At 41.6% G+C, this 12,859-nt stretch overlaps 1 protein-coding gene across 1 annotated transcript; it reads right to left on the reverse strand.

The window, feature by feature from the left end:
• Nucleotides 1-565: 565 nt before the first annotated feature.
• ift80 (intraflagellar transport 80 homolog (Chlamydomonas)) lies at nucleotides 566-12,439 on the reverse strand. Its single transcript, XM_010781367.1, has 13 exons — nucleotides 12,410-12,439; nucleotides 10,931-11,110; nucleotides 9,439-9,557; nucleotides 8,715-8,789; nucleotides 7,985-8,148; nucleotides 7,832-7,896; nucleotides 6,266-6,401; nucleotides 6,008-6,155; nucleotides 4,843-5,014; nucleotides 2,187-2,276; nucleotides 1,921-2,093; nucleotides 1,607-1,730; nucleotides 566-1,170 (listed from the first exon to the last, which is right to left on the reverse strand). The coding sequence occupies exons 1-13, from the start codon at nucleotides 12,437-12,439 to the stop codon at nucleotides 1,060-1,062; spliced, it is 1,587 nt and encodes a 528-aa protein (XP_010779669.1). The 3' UTR covers nucleotides 566-1,059.
• Nucleotides 12,440-12,859: the final 420 nt, after the last annotated feature.

Genomic DNA, 12,859 nt, shown 5'->3' on the forward strand with positions numbered 1-12,859 from the left:
GGGCTATAAGCAGCCAAAAGTACACAGTGCTGATAAAAAAAGAAACGGCAAGAGAGTATAACCCATTGATAGATTTTCCTACATCTACCGTCTCTGATGTTTTACGAGTGGCCACTCACATTTCCAGGCAATAGGACGATCAATTTCTACCACGTCGGCGCGCATCAGGGGGATATGGTTGAGCAGTTTTTTTTTCGGAAAGCCCTTAGACCAGATCTTCTCCCTCATTCGTCCCTCCTGGGCGGCTAGAGGAGATGGATAGGCTATAATGGTCCGCTGATGTGCTGGCCTCCTGCCGACCAGGGGGCTGAGCTTCATGCCATCACTTGGTTTCACACCTCAGCAGAAAAGGAAATACAAGAATAACTCAAAGAGAAGAACATACTGTAGATGTATTGAACTCTAAAACACACATGTAACCAGAAATACCTTGTGGGTGAAGCTGGAAAAAACACTTCAAAGATACTCTATGATCTCTGTATAAAAATCCAGTGAAGCATCAAGACATTAAAAGGGTATGAAAAATAGAGAAAGAAGGTAAAAGAGGGTCATTCGGCGAAAGGTATACATTATTTCCATCAGTTTTATTTACTGAACTCTTTTTAGTGTTTACACGAGGCAAAATGTTGAATATATAAATTGTAAAAATATCTATCCATATAAAAACACACAATAAATCAATCAATCACACATCACTGAACAAACAAAGCAATACATCTTTGCATGACTGAGCACATCACGTAATTCTCGACAACTGTAAAAGATAACATTCAGATTTGAACTTGACACTGAAATCACTCTGAAGCTGATATGACGGAAAGGCCATTATGTTGTAGTCTCTGCGAAGTGAAAATCATCCACCCGGCGGTAACACAATGCCAATGTTTTACATTACACAGCACAAGCCACAAGATTTTAGTGTAAGAGCCAAAGTCAACAACATATTCATCAGAGCAATTCTAATCTTCACATCTCCAAATGATCTTGAAGTTAATGCACTTGTAACTTATCATAGCCATGTTATGCAAGTAGAATTTTAGTAGAAAGGTCCACAGAACATTAACGTCGTGAGGCCACGCTGCTCCTCACAGAGGTGTTAGCAGCCTTCTCTCTCTCATTAGACAACTCCATCTCTATCTTCGCCTGGACTTTCTCCCAGTCCACCTCAACCTGGCAGAAATACAGAAAGACAAGAATAGGAGAAGTAAGACACAGTACTGCATTTTGCTTTCATCAGTATAGGATCAAAACGAAAGGATGCTATTTAATTCCATTACATAATAAGACGGGTTCACACTGGACGCCTGAAAAGTGTGGTGTGTGTTCAAGTCTTTTTCCTCCTGATCATTTAATAATGCTCCACCAAAATAAACAGAGTTCGGCAGCTAACAGCAACAACTTCTAGATTTTTCGTCATTTCTGGCTAACATCCGCAGGTTTTTCCAATATGACAGCAGCGAAAAAGGCTGAAGTGATATTGAATTTTGTATCCCCTCAGAGTTAAAAGAGTGTATAAGTACAACAAGCTGATAACACTTGAACAGCTGTAACAGTGGCTTCCAGTGTGATTAATTAATTAATGCAGTGCAGTGCTGTCCTCACTTACCCCTTCAGAGTACTGCAGGAATCTCTTGTTGGTCTCCTCCCTGCCAAACTTCTGTAGGAACTTTCCTCTATAGGCCAGCACTGTGTCAACATGGGTCTTGTGTTTCACTGCCAGCTCCAGTGCCCTGGACACAAGATGAAAAGAAGATGAAGATACACATTCAACCATCCTGCATGGACAAACTCTCACTTAAACCTTCTATAGAAGAGACAGCCTTAAGAGGCTAAGAAAAAGCATCCTCCTAAAGACTTAAAATGTCCCTCTCCTAACACCTATACCTTCACACACACATTCCGTAAATCCCTGAGCTGTACCTCTCCCAGTTGAAAAGGTCAATGTTGACTCGTATGGCCTGGTAGATGAGACCAGCTTGTAACAGTGTGGCCTCCGCCTCCTGGACCTGACCACTGAACATCAGCATGTGGGCCAAAGATGACTCCTTAGATGGCTGCTCCTTTATAAAGTTGATGTACTGCACCCTAGGTAGCTGAAAGAAGAGAGGTTGGGGGTACTTATGTTTGAGAACCTGGTTAAAAACAAGGTGTGTTCGACTGATATAGCCATTAACTAATTTGCTTACCTCTCCGATGGCAGCATAAGCCATCTCCGCTGTGGTCAACTCCCTGTGGGCCATCGCCATTCCAGCAAGACACGCCCACAATGACTGATCCTAAAGATGGGGGGAGCAAAGGTAGTGAGCATCTTTAAAACGGAAAATCTCACCATCTGAGAGAATGACCTGAAGACACATTGTTCTAAGTGTTTCCCTATGTTCCAATTTACTACATTTATTGTTGGACATATGTGTATACCATTAATTATTTCTTATTGGTAAAGACTCCCTTGTAAACAGAGTGTTAGGAGCACAGCTTAAGGTGAGTGACAAAGTGACAGAAACTGGTTAGCTATTTTTGCCGGACTCTATATATTATATTAACATGTGACTCTTATTAAACCGTGTGCTAAATTTTTTTTGAATGCAAAATCATTTTCTAGCTGGCAATGATTACAAATACTATGCAAAACATGATGGGGATAGCAGATTCAAAATAGTTAAAGGTTTGTGTATTACTGTGTGTATTAATTGTGTATTACTGTGTGTGTGTATCACTGTGTGTGTGTGTGTGTGTGTGTGTGTGTGTGTGTGTGTGTGTGTGTGTGTGTGTGTGTGTGTGTGTGTGTGTGTGTGTGTGTGTGTGTGTGTGTGTGTGTGTGTGTGTGTGTGTGTGTGTGTGTGTGTGTAGTCTATGGTTCTGCTTTATAGCCCCTATTATATCCTTTTGGCAGGCCTCATTGTAGTCATACTCCAAGCCATTAGGAAAACATGCATGACACACAGAAAACCGACATAAACAAAGATGTCTGCCATTTACAACATCAATGAAGGTAAACAAATGTGTCACCACTTTTATTCCGGGCAGCTGCCTTCATTCAAATGAAGCCTTAACCACCAATTGCCCAACAACAGTTGAGTAAACTTCACACTGGAGTCACCACTCTGTAAGTCTCCCTTTAATTACTGTCCATCACTATGACAAACGATTGAATCAGAAAAAAACACCCCTGGAAAAACAAACACATAACACTGTCAACCGCGGCCTGACGTCAGAAACTTCATGCAAAAAGTTGACAACTTTCACCAAATCTTTTGTTGGTGTACATGTGTCGGATTTGTCATCTTGTGTATGTCAAGTCTGTCTGTTTGTATACGGCTCTAAACTATTACGTGTGTCAACTCCTATCAGTTCAGGGCTTACTGGCAATGACTGTGATTCTGGGAAAAGCTGTGCTGCCACCAAACTCTTACCAGAAGTCAAGGAGGGGAGGGGGGTGCCTCTCTCTGTCCCTTTAGTCCCGCCCTTCTCTTGCTACTAGCAGTAAATTTCTCCTGAGGTTGTGGTTATTGCATCATCGCTAAAGCAAAGACCCGGTCCAACACAGCATTCAGCGCGCGTGCATGCGTGCGTGTGCATGTGGCGAGTTTACACATGCATAGTGAAGCTTGTATTTATGAGTGAGGTCTATGGGGGCTAAATCCGGTAAATGGTGTCACCAGGCTAATTGAAGGCTAATTAAAGCCTGCTGGTCTGGGCCCATAAACCTGTCTACTACCTCCTCATTTCGGACTCTGTCTCACTCTCTTTCATACATACATGTGTTTGTGCGTGTGTGTGCTACAAAAACCTGGACTGTGCCAAAGCCCTAGACTGCGGGATATGTCACACTATGTTAAAGTCAATTATATAGGTAAAAATGCTTAACAGAAGTAATGTGTTTATTAAGACTAGGAAGAAAAGCTTGCTGTTATTGCTGTCCGGGTCAGAACCAAACACGCAGAAGCTTCTTTTAGCTTTTCTCTTCCACAGATCTGGAGCAAACTTTCTCAACATCTGAGTTCTGCCGAAACACTGAGTTATTTCAAATCAAGGCCTAAAGGTCATTTAACTATGATTTATTATTACACTCGTGCAGTATCATCTGTATCATTTCTTTTATGAACTGTCTTTTTTGTTTTATTTATGATGTGTTAATGCTTATGTAAAGCATTTTGAATTGTCTTTGTGTCTGAAATGTGGTTTATAAAAAAAACTAACCTTAACCTTATTTTAGATTGGGTATCTACCATCGAAAGAGTATACAGAATGGGTACACAGAAACAAAGGAGATGTAAGAAAACTATTTCTTCACAGGGACAATAAGCACACATCACCAGCATTGACGATGAAGATGATATTTAAAAATAAAACATTAATATCATCTTAATAATACACATGGTAAGATTGTGAAAAAAAATCTAAAGAATGTTTACGCTTTTGTCATAGGTTTAAGTTATGGGTACAGACTACATATACTTGTATTCTAAGTGTAACTTCTTTGCCAGAAAAGGGAGAAAAACATAAATAAACAAAGTTAAAGATGAATTTGAGTGACCGCGTTGACCTGGACAATGACCTGGAAAAACGTTGTGTTGGACATATGTGTATACCATTAATTATTTCTTATTGGTAAAGACTCCCTTGTAAACAGAGTGTTAGGAGCACAGCTTAAGGTGAGTGACAAAGTGACAGAAACTGGTAAGCTCTTTTTGATTTTGAGTATTTTGAGAATTTGAATGACAGCATTATATTGTGCTATGGATATTGCGATAAGATCTTTGTTTTGAATTATTTTTGCCGTGAGAATTGTGTAATGAAAATCTGATATTGCAGACCCCTTACACTGTGTTGGTTTCTTACCTTTGCGAAGCGGCAGAGGCGCAGAGCATCCTCCCACCGGGCAGAGGCGCTGTATTCATGCAGGAGGGCTGGGTAGGGCGGTATATTGCTGTACACCAGTGATCCGTCTCCTTGGCGTAACGTCACCTTGGTGCCAACATAGCTCAGAATATGGGGAGCACGGCTGAACTCACTTTGACAGGGACAAAGACACACACACACACACACACTTCTAAGTTAGAACAAATCCATGTAACCACATCGTCAGAGTTTTGCTGTCAAACGGAAAAAAGCAGCAAGGAAAACTCTCAGTGTTTGCCTGTTTGTAAGAAGTGTTAGTAGGCGTGAGAAAAAAGTATGAATGCTGATGATGGAGAAAACGACTGATTGTTCAATAAAACACACCGGTTAATGTAATATATTATAAACAAGTTAACATTTATCATGAGGAGAATGATGAGTTCTGCCAAGAATAAGTGTGAAAATACAACAATCAACTTTTTGACCAGTTTCCATGTGTGAATGCGTGTGTGTCAAAATTTCTGTTAGAGAGTGCAATTTGTGGCAGCCCACCACATATACAATTGTGCTGTTCTGATTACTTGACATACTGACAGTGCTGCTTTTGTAACTTGCACTGTGCTTAGTCCAAACTCCCTTCAATCTCAGATATCCTAAAAACCTAGACGCATTCCTTGAAGTGGAGACTTTGTATTTATTTATTAGCCCACTTGATATCTGGTGTTCCCCATTTGTTCATAACATGAAAACAATCTTAATGACTGCCATGATAAAGTCGGCCTGTAGAATGCCAAAAGTAAAATGTTGAAAAAATAAACTGAAAAACATCAAATCAAATTGAGGTTGTGTGAACATAAGCAACTACTTTAACCACTGGATTGGCGCAAAACATAAATGAAAACAAAACTGTGCAACCAAAAGTTCAGCGTACTGTAGCAGAGAAGTAGTGCAGGCAGGCTTTAGCACCTCCCGTAATGGTTGAAGCTGCTGGAAAAAAAGTGCCTGAATCAGAATGTGTTGTGGAATAAGGTGGGCGGTGCAAGAAAGCTGCTTCTATCTCTCTTCTTAGTAGCAATTTTGTGAAACATTTGGACTCTCTGGTGAAAAGTGTCGGATGTTTTTTTGGTTAAAATCCAGTACATAAGTGAGAGATAGGGATGTCTACCTGCCATCCTTTATGAGTAGAGTTTTTGGCAGCAGTTCCTTGTCAGTGAAGACAACACTCGGGTAGTACCACACTGTCAACTGGTTGTCCTGGATACCACACAGGATGTTAGCAGCATCGTTCCATGCCATGCTGTGCACCATGCTGCCTACAGGACAGAGCACAAACAACATGTTTATCCAGTGTTAGCAGCACTTGTGGCTAGAAACAAAGAGTCCCTACAAATTTGCCACATTAGTTTCCTCCTCCTCGTCTCACCAAGTTTGCAGATTTTGGTTTCTCGCCCAAGATGACGCACAGAGGTCACGTAAAGGTCACGGTTCTTGTCTATAAGGGCGATCTTCCTTTCATTGGATGGGCCACTCTGGTCCAGAGCTATCTCCACCACCTCCAGCTGCATATCAATAAAGACACACACAAGCACAAAGGTAAGAGGGAGTGAATGATGAAGGGACAACAAAAGACCAGGAGAAGGAAAAAGGGCCCTTCAACAGCCCTTCTGCAACGTGTGTGAGCGTGTGTGTATCAGAATGAGAGGGAAGGAGTGAGAGTGTGTGTGTTTGGTCAGAGCCAGCTGGCTTCGGAGCTGTGTCTTGGAGCTGCGGAACTTCTGGAAGACAAAGTCACGCTGACAAACAGTAACTACTGCTACCTCCACTTCTTTTCCTTTCCTTCTCTTGTAATTCTTTTCTTTTTTTGACTATTTCCCTCTCGGTTTGAATCCAAAACCCTTCCCCCATTCTCTTACTGTGTCTTTGTTGTCTCTCTCCCTTCTGAATATGGGTTAGTATACTTCATAGCACAGACACTCACTCTGAAAATACTGCTTATACTCAGCTATATCTAGTTGGATGAAATGTGGCTTGTTAAATGATCAGGGCTAACAAATAAATGGTCACTACCTTTAGCTAAAGCTTTAAGGTTGAGGGCAAAAAGTCAGCATCATCAACAGTTGGAAAAGAAAGAAAAGAAAGAACAACTTCAATCTCAAAGTACAGGTTGGGTCTGGCAAGTATTAAACCACGAGATGTAGGGGTAAATGCTAATGATGGATACATCAATACACAAATTGTACTACTTATTACAATTTCTCAAACCTAGTGAACATTGGCCTACATTTCTCAAGGGTTCATTTGGCTTTACAACACCACATCTACTACAGAGAGTGACACAAAAAAACATCTGGTGCAAAATTAAATTCTGCTCCAACTGGTTTACTGTGTGTTGCAGTTGCTGTGCAAACGTATCAGCTTCATGTCACAAGTTATTAATACTTATATTCTTTACAAACTACTTGATATTTGGTGTCATGAATCTGATTGCCAAACTTATAACAAATCCTCGCATTCACCCAACTGTGCAACATATAATAATTATGTATTGAATATAACATTTGAAATAATTAGCTAGTCACACAATAATGAGTCATAGCTAACTGGGCTTTGTGTCGTGTGACTAACCAAATGAGTCTCCAGTATGCATGTAGAAATATCTTGACTGGCAACAATCTGCTTCTGTCTTGCCATGCTATCGTTTTCACTCATTGTAACACATAAAACCCAATGCCAACCCATTCAGATATCCACAGTGATTTTGATAACAGTAACATGACCAGCTGATCCTGGGGTTGTGCCCCTATTTTCTTCCAGCATTGTCAATCCCTCATTCTTTATGTTGAATGACGGAACTGGTAAGGTATAAATCCAGGCGACACTTGATCACAGACAGAACATGAACTGACATAATGGGGCACATTCAGTGTAGACAGTGAGTTAAAAAAAAAACATAACATAAAGTGTAATATATGGGCAAAGGATTCCCCACCTTGTGAGTCAGGGGCTTGCCATCGCCAAGGGCTTTCCCGCTCAGAGCGTCAAAGAGAAGAATGACTGGTGAGTCAAAAGGAAAGGAGAACATTGTTAAAGCAAAGTACAGGACTGTGTGGAATCACAACGGTGACAGAGGTCCTTCCCTCACCTTTTTCATCACTCTTGTCTCTGATGCCGATTGTGTCGTAACTCAGTGAAGCACCCTGGGCGTTTAGGACGTCAGCTCTCATACCAGGGAACTTGGGGGATGATATTAATCGACCCTCATAGGAAAATACATACAAGCCTGCTCCATCCACTAGCAGAAGATGTCTGGGTGTAGGAGAGTGGAGGATACAGAAGATGAGAGCAAAGTAAGTGTACTGTATATATCAATATATCACTTTATATGTGGGATAGTGGGATGGCATTAGCAGGGAAGAAGGGTATCCTGTAAGGAGATATGATGGATGTAAAATAATGAAAGAGTCAAGAGTCTATAACAGCTAATAGACTTTCACAAGCAGGTAATGGAGACATGTTATGCACATTAACAAAGCATTGACTGACTTGACTCAGCAAGACTCATGTAACTCAACTGTGAATTCAGAATGGCCAGTAATCTGTTTAGCTCTATGCTGAGTGTCAGGGACATAACACTGGAATATTGCACAAGAGCTACTCCATATTCATCTAATTTCCCCCAGTGGTTTCACTCCCAGCCTTATTGTTTGACATGGCTGGCTAATCGAGAGCACAGACCCGGTGTGTGTGTTTGTGTGTGTGTGAGCTTGATGAGTGAAGTCAATGTGAAGCAATGAAGCATTAGAGAAGCTGTTAGACGATCCAACAGTCTGTTCCCCCTCTTGTTGCTCGGCTCCTGGAATCGAGACACTCACTTCTCTGCTTGCAGGATGAGGCTCACTGTTCCCTCCTTCAGGTCAAAGATGAGCGGAGTGTTCCAGTTTCTTGAGCTGGCAGAAATACACAGAACAAACAGCACACGTCAAAATCTGTAAAAACGTACTTCTAAGATTAAAGTTCTACATCTGGCATACGTGCAGAGGCGGAAAGGCCACGGAAACATGACCAGGTAAAGAAAGTAAAAGATTAGAATTAAAGAAAACTAAACAAAGGAAATGTCATAAAGCATGAAGAGTGCAGTGAAAGGACAAAAACGACAAATAAAGAAATGAATTAGAAAAAAAGGGCAGGGGCTGTCTGTGCTCTTAATCCTACCATATCCATTATGTTTAAAAGTAAAAAGACAACTCAAATGAACCTGCAAAAACATACACAGAGGTCTGATAGCATTACCCATGAAGACACACTTTAGTGATGTGGTTGTTGTTTTGTTCCCCATCAAGATTTCTTAGTTTTCCCGTGTTTTTTTGATTATTTAACCACATTTGAAGTTTAAAATGTGGAAGCTTATCAAGCTGTAGTACATGGCGTGGAGTCTTAGTATATGTTGGTTACATTTGCAGGAAATCAACAAGATTTGGTCAATAGATGAGCATTTTTTTCCCAAATCTCTGGTCTGTGATGGAAAATCTAAAATCAGACATAAGAATTTTCAACAGGAGAGCTTCAAGTGAAAAGGAGAAGTAGTATGCTACTGACTTGTAGACATAGCACTGGAGGGAAGTGGCCACCACCAGGTGACCGTATGCAAGAGAAGTTTTGATGACTCGATCCCGAAACTCAAGCACATCCACCGCATCGTTCATCACATTCCTCACCTGAGGGAAACAGAAGCAAAAGGAAAGAGAGAGGGCAAAACGTTCAGTAAAAAATGAATACATCTGACCTGACAAATTACAGAAGAGGCGTACACTTTTACATTTTTCTCTAAATAAACACTTAAAATCTGAACATGCAACAAACTGGCTTCACTAACTGAATGGAGTGTATTAATTCTTTATTTATACAGGAAACAGTCTAGCATGTCATAGCTTGCGTAGGGCATGTGGTCAGATGAAAGCAGTTTTGACTGTTTGAGGTGTGTGCATGCAGTGGTCGGTACTCTTTTTTTTCACCTGCATAGATAAATACTTGCCTCCGGCCATCTCTGTGAATGAATGAAAAGGCCTTTTCCAGCACCAGGTGAAAGGTGGGGTTATTTTTACAGCTTTACAAATCTTCCTCCTCTGCTCGTTCCAGCTAGCCAAATTTAAATGCAACACAACCAGGAATAAAAAAACATTTGACCGCAAGGTGGTAAATTTAGCTGGCTGATAACCACTGGCAGATGTGCACTTTTAAAAAAAAAGGACTACGAGGAGAAGAGGGGGAGGAGGGAGACAGAAAAGCGCCTGCAACGCTGAAAATAAACAGCTGATGAACAAACTTTGTTTAGTTTACAGACACTGCACTTGGTAAAAAAAGGTCTATGGCAAATTAGTGCACATGTATGTAGGCAACCATACACAGCAAGTGCATGTCCTTGCTTCAGTAGGTGTGCTTGTGTATACCTGTCTGAAAATCATCCAAGTGTTTATATATGCACATTCGGGTGTGTTAACCACATGTACACGCTACCTTGAGGTTAGCATTGGTTTAAACAGTAGAGAACGGTGGAGTGAGACAGGCTGGTCATTGTCATCGAAGCGCTGCACACTGGGAGGGTCCTACTTCAATATACAGCCACAACGAGTCAAAATCAAGGAAGCATTTGGGTTCTCTACATGGCATGTTCACTCACTCTCCCTGGCCTCACAGTGCTTTCAATTCTCTCTTGTTATGTTGAAAGAATTCTGGTAATGTTTGAGAATCCTTTATCTTTTCCCACAGACATGCTGGTTTCCATTTGTTGAAAAACCCTCATTGGCAGCTTTAACATGTTAAACAACAACTCTCTTTTAATTGTTCCAGCATGACTCTTTTGTAAATGCATAAAACTGTGCCACTTGTTAAGCTGAGATTTATTTAAACTTCTATTTCTCTCCTTTCTGTTTATTTTATTAGTATGTATTATATCAGTATTTTACCCTTTCTTCTGTTTCCTAGGATACATCCAAACTTAGCAATAGCAGGAGTCACTAAATTCTGAGACAAGACAATTTACTATTTAGATTGAAGCAGAAATGTGGACTGTGCGTGGCTCATTTTATACCTGCATGGTTCTCCTCTTTGTCAGGGTGATCACAAAATTCTTCCACTCCCAATGCTGCTCCACCACATGGGCAAAGATGACATGCCCGTTGCCGCAGGCCCCGGCCAGCTGGGTGCCGTCTGCAGACCAGGCCAAGCTGAACACACTGCCTGTGTTGGGCTTCTCCAATGCATAGGACCACTGAGGGGAGGGGGAGAGAAAGGAATAGGTGGGAGATAGAGAACAATATAGTTAATGGCTATGGATATTTATTTACAATTGTAATGATTACCTGCGGGGCAGCTTAGTAACTGGAAACAATGAGGATTTTTGGAGAAGAGAAGTGGCGTGTCAGGCGTCAAGTATGAGTGAGTGCATATGCATATAATGTAAACTCTGCAAGAAAGACAGGGGCCCAGTCAGTCAGTCACTGAGCTGTGATGAACTGTGAGACACTGAAGTAGCGCTCGGGCCTGCCAAGTCCAGCACTCGCGCTCGTAAACATATACTCTGCTATCCTCATTTATTACATACACGGGGGGGCAGGGATACAGGGAAGGAACGTGAGGGTTTATATATGAGCCCCCAAACTGAAGCCAAACGCTGATTAACAAGACCTCTCCCTTTTCTCTATAAGAAAATGCTTGAAAGAGATAGAGCTTTGGGGAGGGGACTCAACGTTCCAAAAGGAGTTGCTTTTCTTCATGTAGGCTCTGCTGTGTCAGCAAGACTCTGCTCTGTTGATGACTGTTAGATTGTGAAAGACATATGTAAGGGATATGCACATCTAAAGTGTCTTTTACTCATAGTAGCCCGTAAAACTACTGGCATTAACTCTCAGGCACAGCTAGAATTTATAAATGTAGCAGTCCTGGGCCTTTTTCACACAAGCCATGGGAAAGATGAAATAGATGGTCCAGCAGATGGCGATAATGCAACACTTATGGATGCAAACCGTCAGAAAAATCAGCAGAAGAAGAAGACGCTAGGACAAGTCCCTGCAGACATGTACACAGCAGAACATTGCATTTTTGTGTTTGGCTAAAAAAATAACTGAGACAAATAACCATCTGCTAAATATTAGCGTAAATTCGAAATAGTAAGCATAACACATATTAAAATATGATCTGCAATCAGTTTGATTGTCGGTTGGACGTCCTTTATTCGTTTGTCCCTGCTTTCATTCACAACACAGCTGTACTGGCTTTTGTCTTTTTTCTTGATTTGGGAACTTGACTGTACGAATTTCCCGAAAAAATTATCCCTGCTGCTATTCACACATGACCCCATGCAGGAATGAGGTGCAACAACATTCATGCAGTTTGATCCAACACAAATCAGTTGAGACAGTCTCGATCCACCAGCAGTTTAACGTTTTCCAAAAAGCAGAGGGTGGTACACTTCGTATTTTTTTTATCTCCTCCAAATATCATTTACTGTGTTCCACTGTGCATACCTGGAATCTTTCTGTTATATCTTGAATACTGCTGACTGTCTCACAAAAGAACCATCTCCAACAAACAGACCCATCAACATCTGACAGCCGACCCCGGCCCTCTGACCTCACTCTTGCTTAAAACCCAAGTGGCTGACTGATCTGAGTCAGCTGTGATCTTGCACACAAATACATGCATTCACACTGCAAACTGCTTACGAAGGGAGAAAAGTGCTAATGTTAGCCTAGCGCTGCCTGCGATTGAGGGGCAAGCGTGGTGCAGCAGGCCAAGTGCCGTGGTGGAGTTTGGAGAAAAGGCCCTCAGTGTGTTCGCTGCCTCATACACATGCAGCTGCAATATGTGAGCTGTGGTGTGAGGTAACAGTCGGCAGGCTGCAGGTTACATGCCGCTGCTTGGATCCCTCTCCCTCTTCCTGATCTGTCTGTTTGTCTTCCTTATGCCCACGCCATTCAGACGGTTTTGGTCAGCACCCTCCCAGCAGTTAAAGTCATAT

This window comes from Notothenia coriiceps, unplaced genomic scaffold (assembly GCF_000735185.1).
Source record: "Notothenia coriiceps isolate Sejong01 unplaced genomic scaffold, NC01 NC01_scaffold00023139, whole genome shotgun sequence".
Taxonomy (NCBI): domain Eukaryota; kingdom Metazoa; phylum Chordata; class Actinopteri; order Perciformes; family Nototheniidae; genus Notothenia; species Notothenia coriiceps.